Below are 27978 nucleotides of genomic sequence, written 5' to 3' on the forward strand. Positions count from 1 at the left end.
CTTTACTCCTCAAGTAGAGGCAGAGGATCACTCTCACCACAGTGTGTGCGTGAGTGTACTCTGGAAGTGCATGTGATGCTGCTCCCTGAAGTTGTGCATGTTCTCAGTCTGAGCAAAAAAGTTATCTTGGTTTAAAGGCTTTCTATTGTGTATAACAAAACCCCCAAACAAACAGTATACTGTCTAATATTGGTAGAAAAAAGGGTTATCAGAGAGAAGCTGGGGAACAAAGAGGAGCTTTAGTAGCGAGATGCCAGATGTTTCCTTAAGGAGCTGGGGAGACGAAACCCTAAGAGAGGATATGCTGGATGCCCACCCAATGAAGAAATGAAAAACAAGCAAACAATGAATAAATGCCCCTTTTAATATAAACTTTTATCAAACACAATTACAGGTGTATAAATGGGGTACCTGAAGTAAACTAATTATGTTAACCATTGAAGTTGATTCTGCTTCTTGGCAACAACAGTTAAAAAAAAAACAAAACAAAAAAAACAAAACACCTTTGCCAAAGGTCTCTTGACACACTGTAACTCTCTCATTCATCAATAGATTATTCATCACATAAATGTAACCAAGGAACATGTTTCAAATGATGACAAAGTGAACTCCCTCCAGTGATGAAGAAGGCAACCTGAAATGCCACAGGCAAAGAACCCACTGACATCTTTCTTGTTTAGATTTATATTTACAATCCAAGCAACCACCTGAGACTCACAAAGACAGAGAGAAAGTGAAGCAGATTTCCACTCAGGAGTCCTCCTTTTCTTGATATCTGTAATACCAAAAAGCAGAATAAAAAAACAAAGAAACAAATAAAAAAAATTCTGAGCAAAATGTTACATATTACAGTTTGGTCATATTAGGTGTGCTTACATGCTGGCAATGAGGATTACAGGCTCAAATCATTGTGAGCTGGTAGATTTTCACGTGGTCTTGTTTAAATCCAAGGCAGAATTCATTTCACAGGCCAACTGTCTATCATATCATTAATGTGTGTGTGTGTGTGTGAGAGGAAACCTATGGACATGTGTGGGTTCAACAAACAGGGTAGTGATGTAGCTAGTTTCAGTTGGACTTTGGGTGAAATGATTTTAAATACAAGCCAACACCACTGTGTCTATTGCAGTTCATTGTGCGGCCCTACTGTTATGTTCTCTAACTGTATTTTTATGTTATACACGTGTGCACTTATAGAAAGTGCAATTACCAACTTGGTAACCAGAGATACTGCTTTAGTCCAAGAGAAAGAGCCATACTATGGAAATTTTATTTATTTTTTTTTCATTTACATGACACAAGACAAATCGTGTTTTGGGGAAAAAAATTACCTGCAGTGTATACAGGTGAAGAAAACAGTCTGGCCTTCATCAGCAGACCTCATCTGCCTGGTGTGGTAAACCATGCCCTCTTTATTGCAGCGAGAGCAGCGTCTGTCAATCTAGAGAAAGAAGATGTCCTCATTCACACAATGGATAGTTGTTGCCATCATACATTACACTGAGTGAGTAGCAGTTGATCGGTTCTTACCACAGGTCCCTTCAGTTCAGAGTCCTCCTCATCCTTCAGAGCCAGTGACGAATGTTCCACAGGGATAAACATTACTGTAGAGTGGATCTCCTGACCGGAAAACGCTGCAATATAAAATCCACGGAAATACTAATGTATATCATCTGCAATGTGTGATAACATTGTGCATTTTGCAATGACAATATGACTTGTGATGAGGATACAAAGCTATGTTCCTTCCCAGTTCACGTCTTCTTTTGCCATCACAGTCACTACCAAAGTGACATCATGGCCCATGTATTGTATCTCATCAATAGAGGAGAGCGATAATGAATACTGTATGATCTTAACAGCAGTAGAGTCACTGTATATAAACTATAATGTTTACAGCAGTAGAGTCCCTGTGTAAAAACTATTAAGTCAAGTCAAGTCCTTTTCCTGGTCTTCCCCTGAGAGCATTCAGACAGGGAGAGGACCGGGTTGGTGCTACCTGTACCTGACACGGGGATGCAGAAGAAGCAGCGGGGGCAGCGGACTGTGTCCTGGACTCCTGGGAGTGGAAGAACGTTTCCACACTCTGGGCAGAAGTTGAGATCACCACCAAAACACGACATGTTATGTGATCCTATGTGAAGAAAAGGGACCATGTAGAACATCCTGCCTCGGCACACGTTGTACATCTTACAACATATTATACATATAACACATACATATTAGCATATTAGCATAGAGCGATATCAGGTAAAATTGACACTACATTGAATTATACTTGGGACTTTTGGCGACAGTTTCATACACTTGGGCGCTCCGCTAAAAAAAGGAATAAAAGCATTAACAGTAAATGTCGTCTCGAAAGCAATCAAAAAAATCGACATTGCAGATTTTAAGGGAGATGTCGCTTTGACACGTGAGAACAACTATACCAGATCTACGTCCGTTTATGACATTCACATTCACACCAGAATTTAGTCACTTACCTGTTATTATGTGGGAACACCGTTACAGCAGGCAATTAGCACACAGTTTAACGAGAAGAGGAAACGTCTCCGTGTATATCCCTGTAATGTAACTCAAAGTTTTGCATCTGCGTGGTCACACTCCACGGGGTCCTTCGTGATTGTACTGTCGCATACTTAGACGTCACTCGATAAAGACAATAGTAGTGCTCTGTTTTTTAACTAACGTTGTTCGTTTTCATCTGTCGTACTTAAGGTATGTTGATTCCCAGAAGACATTATAACCAGACATCATTTTCATTATGTACATCAATGTGTGGTTACTTTTTCAATGTAGATTTAAGCCGGGAACGGTTGTGGCAGGTGATTTGACAAGATGCTTTTTAGCCGACAAGCTAAATGCAGCTAGCTGCACAAATACTTAAGTTTTTTTTTGACAGGTTAACGTTGAAGCGTAACTACCATTTGTGCACATAAACCTAGTCCAATAACACATATCTCAAAGTAATCGACACTCATACCAATTGGTTGTTGGCTATCACAGCATAAACCTTTTTATTCAGCCTCATACAAGCTGTCAGTGTTATCCTGTCCTCAGTAAACAGAAGACTGGCTCGGTGCATGATGCTTTATTTCAGGTTGTCAATACTGTTTAGGAATTGTTGTCATATCAATAGATTTTTCTCTTATATGTCATTAGTAAACAGTGAGTGCTTGATAAATAATTGACAACTGAACAACATCTAATCATTGATATTGCTGGAGGTTTACACAACTGTGTTTTTCTGCTGTGTCAGAATGACTGAAAATGATGTGGACAACGAACTATTGGACTATGAGGAGGATGAGGTGGAGGCTGCAGGGGTTGGTGATGTTGGCGGTGCAGGGGACATTTTGATCAGGAAGGAGAGAGTGAAGGGCTCCTATGTGTCCATTCACTCCTCTGGGTTCAGAGACTTTCTGCTGAAGCCTGAATTGCTCAGAGCCATAGTGGACTGTGGGTTTGAGCATCCATCTGAAGGTCAGTAGCAGGTGGAAAACAAGGGAAAAAAAATAGGTTTCAATAAACCCAGAAGTAGACAAATATGTTTACCATCTTCTGTTCACAGCAGTATCTGTGCTGTCAGTCCATGCTTTAATAGAGACACACATTGGACATGTGTTGTTGTTACAGTTCAGCATGAATGCATCCCTCAGGCGATCCTTGGCATGGATGTGCTCTGTCAGGCCAAGTCTGGGATGGGCAAGACTGCAGTGTTTGTTCTGGCCACCCTACAGCAGCTTGAGCCCGTCACTGGACAGGTAATCCTCTTCACTGATAAAAATGCTAAGATTTAGATTTGATCATCTGGTCTCTTCATACTACCCATAATTATGATGGGTAAATGCTCAAACATCTTGTATTGCATGTTAGGTTAGTTATGTTTGCCCTACCTTATTTGCCAGTCTGAGAGAAAGACCACAGGCAGCTTTTAGGACTGAAAAAGTCTGTACTTTCAGGCAGTTTTTTTTTTTTTTTGTCTGTCTCAGGCCAAACAATTATAACCAGAGGAAAAACAGTTGTTTTAGTCTCTTTTAAACCAAGTGTCAGCCCACCTTAATGTCATTGGTTTGGGTTGGCTCTAACCTGCTCCATACTCTATCCAGATTGTCAGGCAGGAATTAAACCTACATTCTATCTAATGACCATCAGGGGGTGAGTTTTCGAATGAGTTAGATTGTATTGGAAGTCTATATGAAAATGTCCTTAGTTCTTACTTGATTTATTAGCTCAATTTTTTTCCCAAATGGGAGGGTTATGGGTTTATGGTCTCAGTTTCTAGTTTCAAGTCTTCTTCAATACAACATGATTTCTATTTATTAAATGATGGTCCCATTTAGAGGATAATAGACCTTAAAACAGGATATAAATTCAAAGATGGCTGACAGTCAAGTTTTAAACTCAAGGCAGTTTACAAATCAGTAGGTGACATCATGGTGGGTTGACGACACTTGGTTTCTACAAGGAACTCGGTTTTTGAAGAGAAAGAATCAACAGCTGTCATTTGATGTAAATGTGTTAAATTAAAAATTCAGAAGTGAAACCTGACTACGTTTATGATCATTTTGCTCCAGGTCTCTGTGCTGGTGATGTGCCATACCAGAGAGCTGGCCTTTCAAATCAGCAAGGAGTATGAGAGATTTTCAAAGTATATGCCCACTGTCAAGGTAAAACTTTGGTTACTGAGTCTTCCTCTCAGTCCAAATTTTGACTGTTTCACAGCATGTGTGTGTCTGTGTCTGACACTGCAGGTGGCAGTGTTCTTTGGAGGACTGTCTATAAAGAAGGATGAAGAGGTGCTAAAGAAGGATAGTCCTCACATTGTGGTGGGAACACCAGGCAGGATCCTTGCACTGATTCGCAACAAGACTCTCAACCTGCGTCATATCAAACATTTCATCCTGGATGAGTGTGACAAGATGCTTGAGCAGCTTGGTCAGTACATTTTTCCTCCTACTGGCATTTTATTCATTTAAAAGTAAAATTCAACGACAACATTTGACAGCATTATGACAAAGATAAAGTTCCAATGTTCATATTTTTCTGTCCATTTAGAAATTTTCATGTCTTCTAGTGGTGGTTTGTTTTTAATGGCATTGTGGGAAATAAAGTAAATTACGAGCAGAATGAGAAGAAAAGTACTATAGATAATCAAAGAAGCTATTATAAAATATATATATTACATATATAATAGTTGTATTATAAATAATGCCTAAAAACATAACAGTGGTCAAAGCTGATCACCAACTTTTCCTGACATTGATCACCATAATTTCTTTATTCAGTGCTGTTAAATGAGTATTTCTGACTGTGTGAAACTGGTCTAGATCACTCTTCTCTTCCTCAGACATGCGTCGAGATGTCCAGGAGATTTTCCGAATGACGCCACATGAGAAACAGGTCATGATGTTTAGTGCTACCCTAAGCAAAGAGATCCGTCCAGTCTGCAGAAAGTTCATGCAAGATGTAAATACGAGTCCCCACTTGCATCCACCATGCCTGCTCTTACTCCCTCCACACCTCCACTACTACTCCCCTTGTTGTTCTGTGCCTGTTGGAACAGCTGGCAAAGTCAATGTTGCCCTGCAAACTCAGTGAATCCAACTTACAAGCAAGAAAGAAGTTTTACTCCAAGCAGCTGCTTCAGTGTGTGGGATGTGGTGAAACATTTGGCTGTTGTGCTGTCATGCCATAAGTCATTGAAGCTATGACTGGGCATTGATGTGCCTCAGCTTCATCCAGCTTTTCAAGACACAACAAAAACACGTTTGTTCACCCTGACTTGTTGCTTCAAAGATCAATATTTGCTCTTAAGAAGTGTGGTGTGGGGTTCCCACTCAAACGAAAATATTGTCAGAGTTAGAGACATCAAAGAAGTGACAGAGAAAGTATAGAAGTAGCAACTGAAAGTCCTGCCTTTCTTAATACGTATTTCAATTGTTGTTCTTAATGCTATTGCTGCAGCAGTGAGTATGTGGCTCTGTAGTTGCCTGCCTGATACTGCGCACAAATATTTAAATATACGTGCTAAATATTTTAAAACTGTAAAACCAAATTGTTGAGAAGGTAGCATCTGGCCTAAGACATAAGCACACAGTGTGGGAGTGATGTAAATGCCATGCATTTATTACAGTTCTCTTTTAATGTTAAGACAAGTTACATATTGCCTCTCTAAGACTAGAAATCACTGTGACTTTAAACACAGTCTATAGGTAGACCTCCATGTGGGCTTTGATTCTAAATCCGGTCTAGGTTCTATATTAATACAGTGAAAGTATTAAAGATCTTAGATCACAAAGACATGCTCACATTCTGTATTCAGAAATTGAGCCTGAAAATCAGCCATCGGGACTTCTGAAAATTTGTGATGTCACAACAAAGCAGCAAACCCCTCAAACCCCACCCACTTGGACCCACCATCTGACCTTGTAGGAATTGGTTTATCTTCACATTTCATCTGAAATCTAATTTTTTTTATTATTTATTTTTTATTTTTTTGTCAGATAAAGCTACCCAATCAGAAGAGATGATTAGAGCCTTTCTACTGACTGGCTGAGTGACCAGCTGTTACTTTAGCTCTAGAGAGAAGAAAAAATGTTTTCTTAATGATATCAAAACTGACATGGTGAAATACACCTATTACCCCATGAGTTTGATTAGAGTAAAAATTAATTTCCCAAAGTAATGAAAAAAAATCATATGTATTTAGTCATCACATTGTAAATCACATAAGAAATGTTTTTATATTTTGTCAGTGATACATTACACATTTGCAGACAACACACAAGGTATTCTGAGCTTAATTAGAAACACATTAATCCTTTGTAGGAGGAAATATCTAATAACTAATATCTAATGATTTGGCACTATATAAATAAATCTGATTTGATTTGATTTTGATCTAATAACCCCACACTAATAAAGATTTGGGCTGGAGTGAATCCCAGCCAGCTGATATTTCTTTGGGGGTGTTGTAGGGGTCCTTGCTAGTCGACCCTTAGGCTGATGTACAGAGACAAGCAAACACTGATATTTATGCTCAGGTCCACAAGCAATTTAAAGTCACCAATTAACCTAAACCTGCATGTCTTTGGACTGTGGGAGGAAGCACAGACAAGCCCCCAGGAATTAAACCCAGAACCTTTTGGCTCCAAGGCAACAACCAGTTATACCCCTTGTGTCTGCTGCTCAATGGTGTCTCATTTGACTATTGTACAATTTAGGTGATGAATCAAGAAAGATTTAGGTGTCTAACTACACTACAACTTCCCCTGTCTTCTCCCTGCTCCCTGTCCACTTCATCTCTTGAACTTTCTCTCAGCTATTTTCTGTTTCTCCTCTCCTATTGTGCTGTTACCCCCCCCCCCCCCGGCACACTACCATATTTTATCTGACCTGCTTTAATAAACTCCACTTCCACATTTCCCTATTTCCCCACCAATATCCTTCCTTCAATGTCCTCAACCCTGCCCCCCCCCCAACCCTTTATTACTCCCACTTGCTCCAGCCGATGGAAATCTTTGTGGATGATGAAACCAAGCTGACCCTACATGGGCTGCAGCAGTACTACGTCAAGCTGAAAGACAATGAGAAAAACAGAAAGCTCTTTGACCTCCTGGATGCACTAGAATTCAATCAGGTACTGTGTTCTGTGTCTGCCAATTGGGACAGGACCCCACTCACCCAATTTTTTGAGACATGCTGTATGTGTTCATTAGGCAGAGCTGACCTATAAACTCATGAAGGCACTGGTATGCTTCAAATGATCTATCTTTGTCCAGCTGCAAAGCCCAGTTTATGGGATACACACAGCCATAACTGATACACCTGCAAGCACACAAACCATTTGACATTTAGCTAAACCTGATCAGGCCTGAGTATATGTTGCTTCAGATAAGAAAGGCGCCTGTGCTGTGGTCTGCCTATATTGACTTCACTGTGTCAGCGCCAACAGGTCCAATGAACGGCTGTTCCCAGCAAACATAGTAGCTTGCTCTTGAAGATTCAGCCCCTGCTAGGCAGTTTGTTCAGGTGTGTTGTTCTTCTAGGACGACTGTGTCTACCACTTGTTTAACTGCTCCTTCCTACCTTAAAGCCACCTCAGTTAAATCCTGCACTTCTGTGCAAACATGGTACTCCTCCGGTTCTGGGTGGTTAGTTTGGCTGTGGCTTTTTAAATTCTGTCCCAACTCCTCAGACAATAGACTGCTTTTTTAACAGCTAGTGAATGGTGAAAGGTAAATTTTCAGACTGCAATCCAAAATGTGCAGTTTTCTTCTTGTTATTAGTCTGATGGAGAAGTATTTCCCATTTCAAATGATGTTTAAATCTCTTTTGCCTAAAGTGCTTGGATGAACTTTAGGCTGTAGGTACCACCCTCCCATGACAATTTTTTCAGACTTGAAGTTTCAAATATTCTCTGAGGGGCTATCATTTTTGAAGCATACCGAGACCTTGTTTCTTAAAATAGATGTACAAATTAAGAAGTGAGTTGGCACATGAATAGTAGCTGAGCAAACTTATTGCTGTGCTGTTCAGGTGGTGATCTTTGTGAAGTCTGTCCAGCGCTGTGTAGCTCTCGCTCAGCTTCTTGTGGAGCAGAACTTTCCAGCAATAGCTATTCATCGAGGGATGCCCCAGGAGGAACGGTAACTGTGGAAATCAAACACTGAGCAGTACTAATGCCACACCACCACAGGACTTAAAATGTTGAAATAGCTAAAAGAAAGGAAATACATACAGCCCACCACTGAAGTGACAAGTTCTGAATTCTCCAGAAGTTCAGTACAGCTTGACTCCGTGTACAGGCTGACACGTTGTTCAGTGTTGGAGTGTGTGTCCGTGTTTCTAAACCTTTGGGGAATAAGGCAGAGTAATGGGAAGGGGTGTGTGGTCTCTCAGCACCCTCCAAGTTTGCTCTGGAGCTTCACTTCTCTTCTGTTGTCTGTAGTTTGTCTCGCTACCAGCAGTTCAAGGACTTCCAGAGGAGGATCCTGGTGGCCACCAACCTTTTTGGACGGGGGATGGACATTGAGAGAGTCAATATTGCTTTTAATTACGACATGCCAGAAGACTCTGACACTTACCTACACAGGGTAAGGTTGCCTTACAGACACAACTGATATGGGACACTAGAGAAAAATGTTCCATCCCAAGTGATACCACTCTGTATTTCCACTTACCAGTCTAGAGTCTATGAGTAAAACCAACAGAATTGTGTTCCAACAACTGTCAAATAGTTAGCTGGTTAATAAGAAGAATTGAGAGTAATTAAAAAATAAAAAAAAAATACTACCTCCACAGAAGCTGCTGATACTCTGGTTGGTTCTCTGCTGTTTCTACAGGTCACCAGGTCAGCAAGTGGTCATAATGTAAAGACTAATCAGTGTATATTAACATTCACATAACTTTTAGCATAAATCTAAGGTGATCGGGTCACACTTACATCAGCCCTGTCTTTAAAATGTGTCTATGACTGGATCTCACTTACCTGCTGGGAGATAAGGCTGCTGCTATTTTAAATCATACACAGGATTGCACTTGTGCACTTGCATCATCTGAGATGAATGTTAATGAAGATCTGGCCAGTGACAAAATATGTGTAATTTCAGGTGTGGTGGCAAAAAGTTGATAAAGACCTTGACGAGCCATTCACAAGATGAAACACTAAACACTTCTGGGTAGTTCAAAACATTTTCATTGATGAAGAAAGATCAGGTGACTTCACAGTCATGATGTTTTACCTACTGTACTGTATACTCTGGTACAGTGTGTGTCTGTGCCTCACCCACACAGATGTGGACACTGTACCAGAGTACACAATTTAGCAGTATTAAAAAGCTTCTCATCGGGGAGTAGTTTCGATTGTTAGTCAGAAATTGAGGGACTTGATTGTCACTGGTTTGAGATGAGGCATGAGGTTTGAAAAAGACATGTAGAACATCACCAGAAGTTTCCTGGAGACTGCACTAGAAACAAGATGTGTATATCTAAACTGCAAGCTGGGAATAGTAGGTGTGGTTAACGTGTGTTTGTTGCAGGTGGCTCGGGCGGGCAGGTTTGGAACGAAGGGCCTGGCCATAACGTTTGTGTCAGACGAGAGTGATGCCTGCACACTCAACGACGTCCAGGACCGGTTTGAGGTCAACATCAGCGAGCTGCCAGAAGAGATCGACATCTCTTCATACAGTGAGCGCTCATTCACTCTTTAATTCAAGTTCACTAAAAGCCCCCCCACCCCAAATTGACCCTCCTCCCTTCCTATTTCTGCCCCTGCAGTTGAACCGGCGCGATAGAGGAACCACTGGCTCCCCTTGGGTTTCCTCACTTTGTATTTGCATTTTCATGATGATGGTAAATGCAAACTGTCTTTATAAACACTGGCATGTCATTCAGCAGATATTTTCCTAACCCTGTGACATTTGCTCTTTGAAAGACTGAAGCAGGGGTGGTGGGTGGCAGAACAGCTTCCTCTGTAGGGAGTCAGAACAGACTCTTTGTCTTATTTCAGTATTTGTTAAGCAATATTTAATCTTGATATGGAGTTGTTATATGAAGGATAGCCTGTTTTCTAGATGTTATAAGTTGACTTGTCAGCCGTAGTTGTGGGTTGAGAAGTGGACATGACTTGACATAAATCACTGCTGTGTGGGTTAATAAATATGGTTTTGGCTTGGTAAAGTCTCTTTTGTCAATATTCTAAGGAAAACATTAAAAGCTAACAGAGTATGTTGCCTTAGACTGGTCCATGGCCCTGAGAACTGCAGTCACAAGTATACGCACTATTTCCTGCCCTTTTGCAGGGTTGGAGCCAGGGTTGGAGCTACCCCTGCAACAGCAGGAGGAAATGTCTTCAAATTGCATTCAAATGTTCCCTTTCACTCTTGAATGACCTCACTACATTTTGGTCAACAGCAGGGCTGCATAGTATGAAAAAAAATAAAAAAATAAAAAAATCCATAATTTATTACTTTGTCAAATACTGAAATTTCACTAAATAAATAAATACATACATAAATAAAGTAAATAATCAATTTAAGAATAATATAATAATAAATGATAATTAATCCATGTCCCTAACATGGCTTTATGTCTGGAGAATAAGATCTGAGGTGTGCATCTCTGTAGCACCACAACACTTAACAGTAACCTAACCCAGGTTGTGTAGCCCCAGAGGTCAAAAGTAAAATTCAGTTGCATGCTTAACATGACAACTCAAATGTCTATAGGACAAAAAGATTTAAGATGTTATGTAACTTGGTGGAGGAAACAACCAGGAGGGTTAGGGTTGAACTAAGTATTTTCATTAAAGAAGCTGGATGCTGATGTTTTAATCAAACACTACTAAACAGAAAGGGGACTTCTTTCAGCTGTTACTCTTTCATTTTAGGCCATTTCTAAATATCAGTCCCTCAGAGTGAAAACTGAAGCAACTTTTTAAACTGATATACAAGACAATTCAGTTCATCTACACATAAAACAGTTTAATAAAATGTTAAATATTTATAATTAAAACAGTGACAACTCTCCAGCACCACAAAAACTGTCGTGGTAGTGCAAGTTTATCAGTCTACACAAGAAAATTAAAGATTTCTTGTAAATTGTTACAGAAGTGTAACTGGCTGAAATAAAACCAAACTTCCTCTCTTGTTCCAAGCAGAAAATTAAAAACACATGGGATCAAAGCAGTGAAAAATTTAGGCTCGTCAACCATTTTGAGGGCTTGTTCACTGTGACACTGCTGCAGGATCCTTGCATTTTAGAGATTAACAGAAAAAAAACAAACCACTTGCACTTCCATTGATGCATTTAAGCATCCATGGCCGCCTGTTCAGTGGGATTAAAACAGCCTTTAACATGTTAGCGTAACAGGAAGTAGAGCAGAGAGATAACAGGATGACAAGAGGAAAAGTGAACTGCTGATCACAGCTCAGTTAACAGGAGATACATCATTTCTGTTATCTTTTGCTTTGACTTGTCACTTCTGGTCAAACTTTTTACATCCGCATGTGAGGCTGTTGCTGTATAAAGCACACAGTGACAGCCTCTGGGTCTGAATGTTGAAAAATCCTGAAATAGCCACATCTCACTGTGGTGGTGGTGGGTTGACACTTGGTAAACACATGGCATCTCCACGGCCAATAATTAAATTTTTTAAATGTGAACTTCAGAGTCAACAACACGTCCAACCTTCAGGTGGATTCACTACATCAAGACCATAAACCTGAGGCAACAGTAGCCACAGACTCACTGAACCGTGAACAGGTGAGGACCGATAAATCCGGATCTGGTCCAGTCTACCTCGAATCGGCTTAAAAATCCCCCGCACTGTTGCACCAATAAACCACCAGGCTGGTTGTTCAATACTGTGGTGGTTTGGGGGATGTTTTCTTGGCTCACATGGGGCCAGTTGGTCCTGGTCTGAATATCTTAAGTGTCTTAGTGCTGACCATATTCATTCCTTCATGGCCATAGTTCACCATCTTATAATCGCTTCTTCCCATAGGTTGGTGCTTGCTGTCACAAAGATCTGGTAGATCTTGTTTAGGGATGTGGTGCAACATAGGGGCCCAGCCAAATATAAGCACAGTGTTGATTATTAAGTATTTTGTGAGTGTAAATGCTAGTTAGAGACAGACCACATCACATTGGACTACAGCTATTATAGCCCATATCGGTTTGGGCAGACCATGGCCCAAACTCCCACGTATGTGTTCCCCTTCATGGTGGGGATCAAGTGGACTATGAAGATGGCAGACCAGGCTCTTTGGATCAGCTCGTGCTGTTTGGAATTATTTGGGCCACTTGATCAAGACACAGTAGATCTGAAAACAAGTTTGAGCTTTCTGTTCAAGCAGTTGTGGTGCAGATTTTACTTGAATTGCTCACATCTTCCAGAGCTGTGTGAATTAATGAGTCACTGTAAGCCCATTAACAGATGAATCACTACAGTCAGTCAAAGAGTGACTCCTTCAGCATGTGGACAAATATCAAAATATCTGATTTTATTCATGGTGTGTTAAAGTTATAAACATGTCAGGCAGTGGTTTTACACATGACCATACAGACATTGATCTCATTCAATCTTGTGGAAAACCTCCCAAAGCTAATTACAGTACAGTGATAATCAATTCTTTACCCATTTATCATCCCGCTTGCTGCAGGAACAAATGAAAACTATCAACAATCACTGGTTTTTCAACAAACCTAAGATGGCCTAACCATGGTTTGGATGTCATGTAATTACACCTGACCTCATATCAGTGCCTCAGTGCTTCATCAGTAAAACATCTGACTGTGAGGTCTAAATCTCATTTGCAGTTGGACAAGCCTGTTAGAACTTAAATTTGTAGATAGTTAAATAATTTCAAAATATCCTTTACTTTATACTTTCTTTAATCCTTCATTATTAATAATTTCCTTCAACACATTTAGTCAACAAGTTCATTCACCCAAATACAAAGCTCAGCTGGAAATGCAGAAATCTGTGACCCTCTGTAAGCAAAAGGAGCTGGAGAATGAATATGGCATTTCCCTTAACCGTATAGGCCTCAGTATGCTTCCCACAAAGCGCTCATCAGGTCATCTACAAACCTATGAAAGAAAGGGGGGAATCACTCCCATTCCGTTCACAGTCATTGGACAGACATGTGGATTAATTTAGTATTGTCCTTCGGTTCAGGTAGAAACACCAAAATATGCCTCGCCTCAGTCATCTGAAGCACACAAAAGATGTAATCTCTGCCTTGATGGAATGCTATCATCACATTCAATTTCAAGGCAATGTTCATAATCTGATCTAAGATCAGCTGTGCTACTCAGTCAAGAAAAACCCCATGCTTCACCATGGTTACACATCTGCTACATCTGTGTCCTGTACAAAACAGTCTCAGGACTATGTTATGTTATGAAACATCAATTGTGATGTTCTTGCTTTGTGGTATCTTCCACTATTATCTCCAACAGTATCCCTGAAGATCTTGTGTAACCCAGTTTAAGGACTGTGTCAGTCCCCTTCCCTCCTCCTGGAACTCAGACATCTAAGCCACAGAGCAATTTTGTCATGGGGCAACCCTTAATCTCCTGAAGGCAAGTTATCTTCAAGCAGCCTGTAAAGTCCCTTTTATTACAGTCAGTGCAAACCATGATCTTAGATGTGGTGCTCACATTCAGTGTTCCTCAGACGCTATGTATATAACACAGAATATTAAAGTTGTCATCTATCTGTAGTTTTCGGCACTTTTAGTTACTGACTTAAGTAAAACAAACTTTACAGCTTTCTTAGTCTGGTGAGAACGTCAAACATGCCATCCCATAACAATGTTTATGAGCTGGCAACAATACAGATTCTGGTGTACCTGGATCAACTGCAGTTTGGGAAGTTTGCGTGTCAAATTCAATTGCAATTCCTTTTTTCTGCATCATTGATGAAAAAGCCCTTGGTCTTTAATGACAACCATCTGAGCCATGAGACTTTAATGATGACATTTCAGTGGCCTTTGTTTACCAACTGAATGACATTGCAGGAGAAGCCTTTGATTTTCCTTTGCACATAACTCTGCTTCTAATTAATTTTATAGAGTGGAACAGCAACATGATGTGAAGAGTTGCATCAATTTCAAAATCTCTGCTAAAGATTCATCTATCAAATAGTCCCTAAATTTATGTTTTAAACAGTTGTCACCAGTCTATGATCATTAACACTGAAAATGCTCCCTGTACAGTAGCTGTACATCACAACATGATGTTAGGTCTAATTTGGCCAAACCTTACAGAAAAAAAAAACAAAAAAACAAAAACAAAAACAACAACCACCCAAACATCACGCAAAAATTAGCCTATAAAGCAAGGCACATCGCCAATAGCTTTTGGGAAACAGTGTTTAAGGGTGAAATTTTCCTGTCCTACAAGGCTGGACTCCATGTGAAATCTGAATGGCCCTGATCTTGCTAATCCTGAATGAGCACCTGAACAGGTCTTGGTTGACACTTGACTTCGCAGCTCCATTAATGTGCAGCACAATCTGTGCTGCTTTAACTCCTTCATGAACCACAGAGTCTGCTGATATTCTTTGGTTTGAGAGGGTGCTCCTCTGACTAAGGCTCTTTCCCCTCTTTAACCCAATTAACATTGTACCCTCTTAATTAGTCTCTCAGCTCCAGCTGATGTCATACTGCATCCATCCCTCTGGTGGGGCCAAGAACACCCTTCGGCCTCGATACAGGAAACTAACTACGCCCCTGTAACCTGTACGAGGTACTCCAGATTTCAAGTCATCCATCACCCCCAGATTTCGAGCAAAGACTTTAAAACTGTCCCTGCTGGAGTACTGCACTCTGTAAGGTCCAGGACCTCCCAAGCTGCCCCCTTGTTGCAGTTCCTCGATTTTCACAAGCGGTGCACGGTAAACCTCTTTGATAAACTTTTCATCATAGTTTTCTTTTAGCAAATAAGACAAATTCTGTTTAGTAAAAGGCACAAATTGAGTGTTTAGCTTAATATAACGAAGGTACTGGTCAAAGAATTGACCTAAACTCACTCCTTTTCGGCCAAAAGTTATAGTCCGTGAGATTTCTGGTCGGATACAGGAGCGGTCCTTGCGCTGCTCCGGTTGACGCATCCAGTCATCCCAAAAAGCCAAGGGCCATTTAGGTTCCAGTTCATCCCACGCATCCTTCAGCAGCATCCAGCCGAGACCCGGGAAAAAGTCTGTTCTGTAGAGGAGATCAGCCTTGTAGGGATCCACCAAGGCGTCTCTGCCATTATCATTCCAGGCTGAGACGCACCACAGGGTGGGGTCAGAGCGCAAGATTGGGTGCAAAGCTCGGAAATACTCAAAGAAGTCCGGTGCCACCTAAATGAGAGAAGAGATGCACAGTGGTGAGATACTCGAGCTCCAGCTGACAGTGGGTTTTAAGGCTACATTTCTGAATATAGGCTATGACCATTTCTGTGTAGCCTGGGACCTTACTTTCACTTTATTAATATACAACCTAGAACCTAAACCTTCATTTATAATGCACAACCACATGGAGGTCTGCTTTTAGATTGTGTAAAGTGATGAAAAATGAATTTAGAAATGCACAGTGCAGGCGCTATGCCTTTACTTAGGGTCCTTTATAACTTTTAAATGTATGCTATTCTTTAGAACATCTCTCACTGATTGCTATTACAATTGTTGATTGTTGTACAATTGGTGTTACATTTTTAATAGTGACGCACAAATGTGGATTGAGGTAGGCAGCTGTAGGGGGGGAAAAAAAATAAAAAGAAAAACCAATGAAAGTTTCTTCATGTAAAAGGGAGATTTTACTACCCGCTGTTGCCAAGCGCTGCTCTCTTTCTCCCTCTCCCTGATGTCCTATTACCTCTGGAGTGTGAAAAGAGGCAAAACAAATAAATACTACAGAGGAATGAAAGAAATACTGATATACAAAAGAGGAAATGCCAGGTTAGTCTCCCATTTTCTCCGATTAAACTTGTACATACAGTGGATACGTAAAGTATTAAGCCTCCCTTAAATTTTAATCTTTGTTACATTGCAGCCATTTACTAAAATAATTTAAGTAGATTTTTTCCTCAATGTACACACAGCACCCCATTTTGACAGAAAAACACAGAATTGTACTTATTTAAGCAAATTTATCAAAGAACAAAATCTGAAATATATAGTCATAAGTGTTCAGATCCTTTGCTCAGACAAATTTTTAAACTCAGGTGTTGTCCATTTCTTCTGATCATCCTTCAGATGGTTCTACACCTTCATTGGTGTCATAGCTGTTCTTAATTAAATTGATTGGACTAGATTAGGAAAGGCTCATACCTGTCTACGTAAGACCTTAGAGCTCACAGTGCATGTCAGAGAAAATGAGAATTATGAGGTTGAAATAACTGCCTGAAAAGCTCAGAGACAGAATTGTGGTAAGGCACAGATCTGGCCGAGGTCACAAAAGAATTTTTGCTGCACTCAAGGTTCCCAAGAACACAGAGGCCTCTGTAATCCTTAAATGGAAGACCTTTGGGATGTCCAGAACTCTTCCTAGAGCTAGCCGTTTAATCCTGGAACATCTCGGGATGGTGGAGCAGCGAAGGGACGTCTCCCCAAGGCTCCCTGCAGCCTGCCTTAGGATCCCTCTCACCCCCACGCCTTATCCATCCTTCGGAGCAAGAGCCAAAAGATTCTTTGCTCTGCCTCTTGAGCTAGGTGTTGAATTGCTCGCTTCATCGCAGAGCCTGTGAAACCAAGAGTTTTTAGGAACCGCTGTGTGGAGGTGTCAATGAAGCCCCTGCACCCAGCGTCCACCGGGAATGTGAAAGCTTGAGCGCATGCAGCAGCCAGGTCTGCATACCTCTCATTCTTCCTCTCATAGGCAGCCTCCATGTCCTCCCCCCATGTGATGGTCAGCTCCACCAGGATGACTACTCACCTAATACACCAGGTGCTTACCAGAGCACTATGTCTGGGTGAAGGAGTGAGCTACTGATCTTGGTGAAAAATTTCAGCTGGCGACCTAGACCAGCTGCCAACTGCCACTCTCCACCCGGGGACAACAGGGTGGACTTTGCACTGGTGCTGTTCTGTGCTGCACCCCCCTGCCTGACAAACTGGATCCATGCCTGGGATGATGGGGCATTGGCATAGTTTACTTCCAGCCCGCACATCTCCAGTAGCTCAGCCAGCTTGTGCAGAACTTTATCATCCATTTGCCTTGCTGTTGTTGGCTCACAGCTGTAACTTTTTAGTGCTCCACATCCATTTTGGTCACCTCAGAGATGATGAGATCTTTCCTCTCCTTCTTGGTGTTTTGGACCATCTGGGTGGTGGTGCTCCCCATCCAAGGCTCTGCCAGGCTGTGTGAAGCCCACAATCTCCTGATGCTTCAGCCTCTCTGTGGCCAGGTCTACTGCTCGAGCTACGTTCCACTTTTGTCCAGTCCAGACTTGTATGATTGTGCCTTGGATTGCCAGGTCTGGTGAGTCTCTCAGTTTGAAGAGGAACCTGACCTTGTCCTTCTTGTATCCAAGGCTGATTGAATGGAGTGGGAGCTGTAGCATATTACTGTGAAAGAGGGGGGAGGCCAAACCATTTCGTGATGAAGCTGTTGGCTTTTACTTCTAGTTTAAGGACTGAGGTCATGGTGATGTCACACAGTAGTACAAGTGGTACAAGGTGAACTGGTAGCCACAAACCTTGAATTTTCCTGGCAGGAAGCACTGGTTGATCTTGGGAAGGCCGTCCATGAGTTGGGTTGCGATGGCTGAGAGCATAAGGTTGTCAGAGAGATCAGCTGTGTACAATCTTCTGAGACTTGGTCTGGTTCCTCCACTACCTGGGGAATCCTTTTGCCATCCAAAGTGAAGCAGATGTTATCAGTCCTGGTCCCCTTCTGGCTTGAGAGGCTGCAGGATTTTGAGGGCTTGATTTTCATGTGGGCCCATGCTAGCAGCAGTTCCAGCCTTTTGAGGATTCTTGCTGTGCAGGCTGCTGTTTGGAGGAGGGTGGTGACATCATCCATGCAGCTCCATATGGGCGGGGGTCTTTGTCTTGTTTGAGACTTGACCCCTCTCACCATCTGTCTCCCTCCTTTCAGATTCGCCTCTGAGGATTTCATTTAGCTGGACTTGGATGTGATGTTCCAGCTCCTGCTCAGTGGCCTGAAGTGTTCCATTCTTTATCTCCTCCAGCAAGCTGCGGGCGTATTTCAATGAGTCCTGAAATAATCTTGTTCTTGCCCTCTCCCTCTTTAGTCTCTCCGCTCTCCTGAGATGTCTTAGCCTTTGCCTGATAGTGTTCCAAAGCTCTTTCAGGCCTCCTTCTTCATGTGGCTCTGCTCTCCTCAAAAGCAGTCATTCTTTGAACAGCTGGACAATTTCCCTTTCTCATCTTCTGATCTGTGTGGGACCAGCACTCTTTTGGGGTATAACACATGATGTTGATGTTATACTGCCTCTTAGCATGTTCTGGAGGTTGGTACGTGCTCTCATCATAGGTGCTCCAGGTTTTCTTGTCACTGGCCTTGGGCCACTTGACCTTGGGTTTCTGGCTTTCTGGTCTGATGAGACCAAGATTAAACTTTTTGGCCTTAATTCTAAGCGGTATGTGAGGAGAAACCCAGGCACTGCTCAACCTGCCCTATACAATCCCAACAGTGAAGCATGGTGGTGGCAGCATTATGCTGTGGGGTGGTTTTCATCTGCAGTGACAGGATGACTGCTTGCAATTGAAGGAATTTTGACTGCAGCCAAGTACAGAGATCCTGGACAAAAACCTTTTCCAGAGTGCTCAGGACCTCAGACTGGGCCGAAGATTCAGCACACAGCTGAAATAACAAAGGAGTGGTTTCAGAACAACTCCATGACTGTTCTTGAATGGCCCAGCCAGAGCCCTGACTTAAACCTAATTGAGCATCTCTGGAGACACCTGAAAATGGCTGTCCACCAACGCTCAATGTCCAATCTGACAGAACTGGAGAGGATCTGCAAGGAGGAATGACAGGGGATCCCCAAATCCAGGTGTGGAAAACTTGTTGCATCGTTCCCAAGAAGACTGATGGCTGTATTAGGTCAAAAGGGTGCTTCTACTCAATACTGAGCAAAGGGTCTGAATACTTAAGGCCATGTGATATTCCAGTTTTTGTTCTTTAATAAATTTCTACATTTGTGTTTTACCTGTCAAAATGGGGTGCTGTGTGTACATTAATGAGGAAAAAAATAACTTAAATTATTTTAGCAAATGGCTGTAATGTAACAAAGAGTGAAAATTTTCAAATTTTACTTTCCGTACCCACTGCATAAACAATTGTCATCTACAAGAGTCCACCGGTGGTTCAATGAACTTCAATTCTGTCAACTTAAAGAGAGATTAGGCAAACAAAGTTAGTCACTGAGTTATCATTAAGAGGAAACCAGTGGAGAACAGTTATGTAAGCGAACCCAGATTTTCCCTACTTGCTGGCAAAATAATCGCTGATTTACAGGGCAGAGTTTCTCCTTCAAGCTCCTGGTTCAAGTCAAAATGACTTTAAATTTCCTGCAACTTATTTCCTGTTGTTGAAGCACTTTTTTTTTTTTTTTTTTTAAAAGCAACTAAAATTTTTTTTTCTTCCATCTACCTCAGCATTGGCAGCAATGAGAGGTTTCACTAATTCGCTGACAATACTAACAGCTACTGCTTCTGCTGTAAACCAAACAACACACAACCTTCCCTAGGTTAAAACATATACACATATTGTGAAATAGTTCCAAATGGCCTTCTGTCTGGACTTTAAGACAACACTGAAATGGGTCGAGATTGTCACAACGTGTGAATAACAACATGGACCCTGTGGAAAAGGCTACAGTCATCATTAACTTACATTTCGCTGTTAATCAAATGCTATTACATTGTGACCATGGAAAAACTATACAACCTCCTGAGACCTGACACACAGAAATACTATTGGAGCTTTTCTTTTTGAGCTTTCAGTGAGAAGATCAATCATATTTCTGTGTGTTGAACCCAATTATTAACATACACCTCATTTGTTTGGCCTACATTGACAAAAACATAAATGCATCAAGCACAGCAGCATAAAGGTTAGCACTGTTGCCCCACAACAAGAAGGTCTTAGGTTTGGTTCCCAGGCCAAGGGTCTTTCTGTGCAGAGTTTGCATGTTTTCTCAGTTCCTGCGTGGGTCTGACTGATGTGTGTCAAGAAACAGTTCTAGCAGGCAACTCTTGCCTACAACCACAAGCTCATAGACTCAGTTTATGTACAGATTAGACAGTCTTCATGCATATTACTGAATTTTAGAGGTGTTATCTTTACCTTTGAAGCTGCTGCTCTAAATGTTTTCCTTATGAGTTTATCATCTCAGTTTCTACTTTCACATCTTCATCAAAACAAATGATGTTCATATTTGAAATTATGGTCCCATTCAGAGGAAAATAGACCACAAGCAGCGTATGCATTAGGAACATTGCATTTTCATGTCAATTTTCCAAAATGAAGCTGTGTCAATTGGTCTGAAAAATTACCACATTTGTACATTTTAGACTTTTTGACAATCCACAGTCATGATATAATCTGCAATTTTACATTTCAAAGGTTGATGGAAAGGTGCCTTGACAGGAGGCCTTAAATAAATAGTATTTAGTATTGGTTCTGACAATTTGGATTAGGTGATTAGGTTATTGATCTTATCCCCAATCACTGCCAGGAGAAAGTAGCATCTAAGCAATCTATTTATGTAAACTTAACTTATTTTTGCCAGCTGTTAAGTCTTATTATTTTTCTTGGAACAATGATGTCTATCAACACCACATTTGAAAATCCATTTAGTGTGCTACTCATATCTCCAATTACATAAAGCAGGATTAAATTTGTGACAGGTCTGAAACTGATAGAAATAGATGGTTGTGGCCCTAATCCAATGTATTCTGACTGTGCCATCTGCTTCTTTCTTGCTACTGTCTGTACCTCAACTTGTCCACTTTTTTCCTACACTTAACAATGGCAGGCAGTGAAACTATGGAATACCATCATGCCATAATGAAGTTAATCTTTTGCATCTAAGCTGTGGGAGTCTTCTCTGGGTGCCTGAGCCTCAGTGACATTCTCCAAGAAGTAAATCTGGTTTGTTTTTAAAAACCTTTTGAACGGTCTGGTCTAGCTATAGCTAACTAGCATGGCTTTAAAGCCTGAATCAGTGCTGTTTTGGTGCTGCCAGTATGAAACTGTGATATTACCACACCCCCTGTTTGAGTATAATAGATGGAATGATATGTTGGGAAATAAATGCATTCCTGGGAAATGGAAGTATATGAAAAAAGTAAGTAAAGTAAGTAAGTAGCGAAAGTAGTGAAAAAGTATATATATATATATATATATATATATATATATATATATATATATATATATATATATATATATATATATATATATATATATTTTTTTTTTTTTTTTTTTTTTTAAACAGACAAACTAATAGGGATGATGATGCCAACTGTGATAAATAGCCATGTTATGAAATTAAGGCACAAGTCTGAGAGCACTGACCTCCAGGTCATCCTCCACTATGACCACAGCAGAGTGAGAGAAAGCGTTGAAAACTTGGTTGAGAGCCCAGCGATAATGTCGGGCAATTTTGTAGTAACCCTGGAACTTCCTGTGCTCTGGCCGGACTCTGATGTCCGACAGGTCTGGTTGGCTTATGTGTGTCACTTCATCTCCATATGAGCCAATCACACGAGCAGTCTCAGCATGGCCACAGTCCTGGCTGACAATGATTGGATATAGTTTTGGAGAAGGGCGGTACTGTATCAGTTTGTCAAGGCTTCGTTTTACTGTCACTCTGTCACAAGCAATAACTAAAATGGGAATGATGACCTCTGGGCTGGCAACAGATGTTACTAAATTATTCTTTTCAACACTCTCTTCTTTCGCTTGAGTGGCCTGCTCTTTATCAAGCTTCGAGTCTGGAGCTACTGTATGAACAGGCTTCTTGTTTTTTGGTGGATGTTTTATTTTAGTTTGGGCCCTGTCATCTGCAATGCCTTTGAGAGGAAGTGGGGGCTTTGTTGTCCAGTGGGCACTCTCTTGTTTGCCTTTTTTTGTATTTGTTGTTTCTCTCTTTCCAACATCTTTCTGCCGAATCCACACTGCCCTGTGACTTTCTATCTGCTTTAGTAGCTTTTTTTGGGTCTCAAGTTGAACTTCCACCTCTTCTGCCAGACGGATCACCTCACCAGCCAGATTGACTTGGCCTCCTTTCCCTTTTCCCATGCCCCACTCCTCCTTCCCTCCTGGTTCGGCACCACCGCCATCTCCAAGGCGGCCGATGGGTGGGCGACCCCAAAGATAAAGTAGAAGCAAAGCATTCCAGGCAACGAACAGGAAAGCACCGCATAGTATAAAAGAACCTTTCTTGCGAACCATGGCCAAATAACACTCAAAAAATGGGTGGGGTTGTATAAAAAGCTGAAACTAGGCAACAAGTGACTGAACAAGAGAGAGAATTCTAATGACTAACTTGGCAATATGAGATGGAAAGGAAGTTGATATCCAGCCAAATTTGAATTATTTCTGATTTTTGATCATCCTGCCTTTTTGCAAAGAGGGTGTCGGGAGGGGGATTGTGTTTAAAATTAATTTACACAATCCTTTTGTGAAAGTTAAACATTCCATGAAATCCCAAAGACAAGGAGCAATGGGCTGAAGGAGGACTTGAAGAGGTTCAGCAGCGGGAGGTTGCAAAAGCGCAGATGAACACTTAAAAATGAGGGGGTAGATGGGGTCACTTTGGGTTGAGGGAATGTGACCACTTGTATGTTATCCTTCAGCCATCATCCTGAAAACAGTACAAAAACACATTATCACCAGAATGAATGCAGCTCATTTGACTACATTTTCTGAAACAGGAATAAAGATGCCTCACCATTGGTAAAGGTTCCTCAACACTTCCCTTTTTAAATTTACAGATTTACACATTTATTTAAAGTTTAATACTCCATTGAAATATTATTTTCAGTCATAAATAGAGACTCACTTTAATGAACCGAGTTGGAGAAAAAAAAAAAAAGTCGTCTTGGAAATTACATATATTTGAGGAAATTAGAAAAAATTGAAAGAGTCAAATTTATGAATGCTTGTGTACTGGTTAGTACATTTGGCTACTAAAAGGGGCTCTGTGGATGTTTATGATGTCTGATATCAATACATGGTATAATATTGGCACTTATCAAAAATAGCTATTGCAGTAGTCCTTACTATACATCTTATTCTCATCTTATACTATATGGTGAGGAGATTTGATATCAAAAGAGCTCCTCAGCTCTTTGTTATTGATCCTAATTATGTTCCTGAAATCCAAAAACTCATTGTGGCAAGTCTTACAGAGACACTCATGTCAACAGAGAAAGTTGAAAAGATAGCATCTCTACAACATATTCAGCGATTTCATTCATCCTTACTGTGGTGCTTCCCTGTAGATGGAGAGTTTGCTTGTGATGACTCATGGGTAAGGGGGGGGGATAATGTAACGCATGAAGCACCCTCATACGCCCCACGTTAACTACCTGTAGATGCTACAATTTGCCGTAGTTGCCTGATTGTTGGTAAATGTTAGCTTGGAAGCGTGTTGAGATAAGTCTCTAGTGCCCAACCAGTTTGTACTGCACAGTGACTTCAGCGAGTTCATTTAAGTAATGAGAGAACTATACAAGTATGTGTGCATGGCTTGCTTGAATTTTCCGTGCCATCTTCTCTTCTCCTGTTCTTGTTCTCTCCATCCCTCTACCAAGTCCCCCTCTCCTCTCCTTCACAGTCACTCACTGCCTCTGCTTCTCTCTCTGCCGCCCCCACCATCTACCTCTACCTCTCTCAACCCAACCAGTCAAGGCAGATGGCTGCCCTCCCTGAGCCTGGTTCTGCCTGAGGTTTCTGCCTATTTTCTTTTTAACTTTTTTTATTTGACAGATACATAAACACAAACCAACAAACCCAGGAGAGCATAACATATACAATTGCACTTTATCAATTTCTTACGGACTAGATCTTAAAGGAAGACTTTCCTTGCCACTGTCGCCAAGTGTTAGCTCTTGGAGGGACATGTTGGGTCTCTTTAAGAACCATAAAGAGTTTGGTCTTGACCTGCTCTGTGTGTTAAGTGCCTTGATGTGACAAAATTACATCAAGGCACTTTACGAGAGAGCAAGACTAGACCACTGCACTGCATCAACTTTTTATGCTGCACAGCGTCAGGTGTTGCGCAGAACATGCTGTGCTACTTTTGCTACTTCACAGGACAACACAACAAACCTCTTCCAGCACTTAAAAAAAAACAAAACACCACAAAGCCATTTACAACAGCCGAGCACCAGTGCGCCACACACATTAAACCCAAGACAGGCATCATTGCCCGACATGTTTGAAAGAGTAGCTCTGTATGAGTGTAGTCCTATATGGCACAGGGATGTCACTCAGGCAATAACTGAGTTCATTGCTAAAGATATGGTGCCTCTCAGCACAGTGACCAAGCCTGGGTTCACAGTATTGATAAATACGCTTGATAAATGGTACAGTATGTGTATTTATCCATCTATTTATTTACTTAGATTTTCCAAAATACTTTCAAAGTAGTAGAGGCAAATTGTGTGTTTCAGTTTGTGTGAAATGTTACTGACTTGGGAGCAGTAAGATAGATGTAATTTATTTTGCAGAATGTTTAAAAAGTGCATACTCCACTTTTGTAATCAGTTCAGCATTTTCAATGTGTCCACAATTTAGTAAAACTGGTTGATAACTTTGTTATGAGCATCTCATAAACTGTCCCTCTACATCAAAGATAAGTTATAGAATATGGCTGAACAGAACCTTTAAATTACTTACTTCTGTTTCAATATCTGTCTATAGATAAGACCTGAGATCTTGCAGTCAAAGGCCAACTCCCCATGAATAAACAGTTGAAAAGATTCCACAGAGCACTCCAGTGAAATAAAACTACAACAGCGTGTGGGTGACAGAAAAGGTTTCCTTTGATGCTACAAACTAAAGGAAGGATGAAGGAAGTACTTCAGAATTAGACATGGCTTAACCAATTAGTGCTGATAAATATAGGCCCACAATAATCTTGTAAAGATGGATGTTTAACTACAAGGAACAGATGCTCTGATTAGTCCTTGCTTTGTGTGCAGGGCTCTGGGATAGGTAAAACATTAACATATCAGACTTGTTAGTCCTGCTGTTATCATCTCCTTGTGACATTTATAGAGCAGTTATATGTTTTAAACAATGGATGTATTCAGAGCTGAGGGTGGGAGTGAGTACACCTTGTGGGTAGCTCGAATAGAATCCAGATCTAAAATACTGCTGCACACATGCACTGACTAAATAATTTTTATGTCAATAACACAAAGAATTAAAAATTTTCACAAATTTACTATGACATTTAAAAAAGTCCAAAATAAAAGTTGTTAGAGAACATACTGTTTTTTATTTTTATTTTGTTTTTAAGTTTCGCTTTTACTCAACTCAATGTGAATTTTAACAAATAATATTAAATACCTACATTTTTCCTCAGTTCACCTTTGGCATGTTATTTCAAACAATTTTGTGTCAAAAGGATAAAACTATCAGCTCTCTTTTAAGACCATTGAAACTACAAGGGTCTACAACAATAATGCAGTTCATCAGGGGGCAAATTCTTACATTCATGAAACTCAAAATAACAGCCTTTTGGGAAAAAACTCAGATGACTGATTGGCTGATGAATGATCTGGTCCTTCTCTATTTTCAACATGTCTTGGATGAGAAATGTAAAAGTTGCTCTTCAAAGACCAAGTGGATTCAAGGATGTTTTTACTTTCTATATAGTATGCACTTAGTTCATTAGGGATACTTGAACCAGTACTGTTGAATCAGTACCTCTCCACGGCAGGACTGTTGCAATAATTTCCTGAAAGTTTGAGGAGGTGTTGACAGTGCTTTACCAGCAGACCGGCAAGCTAAAGTGCTAATTTAACTTTAAAACAACAAAATACACATAGACAGATCGTGAGAACGAATGCATTAGTGAAGACAATGAAATAAGACCCTGACTCTTTTTCCCCTCTCCTCAGACATAAAAAAGTACAAGTTCACACAGATAAAGCTCCCTAACAGGACGTGGGATTCCAGATAATAGATACTTATATAGTGAAATCGTACCTGGACTGGATCAGCTCACAAGCCTGCCTTGTCTTGCAGATTGTGGACACGGAATGACGGTGGGCAAAGGAGGGGAACTGTTGCTCCTCTCATAAACTGTACCAGCTGAAACTCTTTTCTTCTTTAACCCCCTCCTCCTTCCGTCAGACAACGTGGTGCTGACTGGTAGGAGCTTACGGAGGAGCCTGCCGCACAGACATACCGAGGAAGGCAGCAGTACCCGGGACTGACGTGTAACGATAAGTGGGAGGCGACGCCACTTGGTGTGCAAACACTAAAATCTCTTTACTTGGAAGCAATGAGGACAGCAGGTGTCTGGTCTGTGCAGATCAAGCCCAGCTGTTCCGCTCTACATACTCAGTATTAAGCTAACGGCCGTTAAACTATCCGATATCTACATTAAAACAGGACTTAAACACAGCCAGTGCCATATCACCACTATATTCATCTCCGAGTGTCACTGACTTCAATGTATAAATAGCAGGCTAAATGTTAGCTAGCTGGCTAACACCGAGCAGGAGCGGTAAGGTTTTGTCCACTCATGCGGTGTACTGAGCAAATACACGGATGTGGCGGCTGCAGCCGGTCTCACTCACCTTTCACACGCCGGTGGGAACCAGACTTGCATGCTGGAAGGACACGAGACTGCCACCAAGGTGCAGCGCCTACCGGGTAGCTGGCTAGCTAGATAGCATTAGCCAGTGGAGCCACCGTTACGTTTCCCTCTGTGTCACATTCACTGCACATCTCCGCGTGAGTATACAGCGGCCCCACTGTTGCCCGCACTTCCACCTGTGGTCATCCTTACTTTCCCGGCTCGGCCCTTTTATCTCACACGCCAGTAACCTGCTAGCACTAGCAGGCTACGGTGTGCGCTCCGCTGCAGACGTTACCCCTCCGGCGGCATGTGTCTCCACGGAGTCGCCTGGCAGCGGAGGTCCGGTCTGTGCCCCGGCTCGGTCTGTCCTGTTCCAGCTGTGTCCACTTCAGGCTGCCTCCTTTGATGACGGCATCTTTCATTTGCCCACCCCAGCTGCACTTCCGGATGATTGACTTGAGCAAGACCGAATTGAGCCGGAGTCTTATTCATAACAAGGTAAACCCTGCTCTAATTGTTTCACTACACGAGTCAGTCTTTTAAAGTAATGGATGCTGCACTTCCCATAATGCAATTTAAGTGTTAAATTGGAATGTGTTATGACGGCATGAATTTGTAATTATAAATATACCAACATTTTATTCAGTTCGAAATAGTATGGCGATTCTACCCTAACCCTAACGCTATTTT

General features: G+C 41.3%; 3 protein-coding genes across 7 annotated transcripts; 1 reads left to right on the top strand and 2 right to left on the bottom strand.

Moving 5' to 3' along the window:
- Positions 1–365: 365 nt before the first annotated feature.
- Positions 366–2622, bottom strand: polr1h (RNA polymerase I subunit H). Its single transcript, XM_029514554.1, has 5 exons — positions 2487–2622; positions 2006–2134; positions 1531–1634; positions 1332–1441; positions 366–775 (listed from the first exon to the last, which is right to left on the bottom strand). The coding sequence occupies exons 2-5, from the start codon at positions 2121–2123 to the stop codon at positions 751–753; spliced, it is 357 nt and encodes a 118-aa protein (XP_029370414.1). The 5' UTR covers positions 2124–2134; positions 2487–2622; the 3' UTR covers positions 366–750.
- A 35-nt stretch (positions 2623–2657) lies between these two features.
- On the top strand, positions 2658–10676 carry ddx39b (DEAD (Asp-Glu-Ala-Asp) box polypeptide 39B). 3 transcript variants are annotated; one of them, XM_029513410.1, is made up of 11 exons: positions 2658–2721; positions 3263–3486; positions 3640–3767; positions 4581–4673; positions 4758–4941; positions 5354–5472; positions 7328–7645; positions 8545–8654; positions 8957–9101; positions 10047–10194; positions 10285–10676. In XM_029513410.1, exons 2-11 carry the CDS (start codon positions 3264–3266, stop codon positions 10299–10301), a joined length of 1485 nt encoding a protein of 494 aa, XP_029369270.1. In that variant the 5' UTR covers positions 2658–2721; position 3263; the 3' UTR covers positions 10302–10676. The 3 variants fall into 3 exon arrangements, 2 of the variants coding, with proteins under 2 accessions (XP_029369270.1, XP_029369271.1); XM_029513411.1 differs by having other exon boundaries at positions 7514–7645; XR_003841210.1 differs by lacking the exons at positions 10047–10194; positions 10285–10676 and having other exon boundaries at positions 7328–8037; positions 8957–8982.
- Positions 9482–27808, bottom strand: mgat1b (alpha-1,3-mannosyl-glycoprotein 2-beta-N-acetylglucosaminyltransferase b). Of its 3 annotated transcripts, XM_029513409.1 has the most exons (4): positions 27287–27808; positions 22044–23334; positions 15592–15859; positions 9482–9563 (listed from the first exon to the last, which is right to left on the bottom strand). In XM_029513409.1, the coding sequence occupies exons 2-4, from the start codon at positions 22920–22922 to the stop codon at positions 9529–9531; spliced, it is 1182 nt and encodes a 393-aa protein (XP_029369269.1). In that variant the 5' UTR covers positions 22923–23334; positions 27287–27808; the 3' UTR covers positions 9482–9528. The 3 variants fall into 3 exon arrangements, with proteins under 3 accessions (XP_029369269.1, XP_029369267.1, XP_029369268.1); XM_029513407.1 differs by lacking the exon at positions 9482–9563 and having other exon boundaries at positions 12999–15859; XM_029513408.1 differs by lacking the exons at positions 9482–9563; positions 27287–27808 and adding an exon at positions 26691–26828 and having other exon boundaries at positions 12999–15859.
- Between the last annotated feature and the right edge of the window lie 170 nt (positions 27809–27978).

Source organism: Echeneis naucrates, chromosome 11 (genome assembly GCF_900963305.1).
Source record: "Echeneis naucrates chromosome 11, fEcheNa1.1, whole genome shotgun sequence".
NCBI lineage: Eukaryota > Metazoa > Chordata > Actinopteri > Carangiformes > Echeneidae > Echeneis > Echeneis naucrates.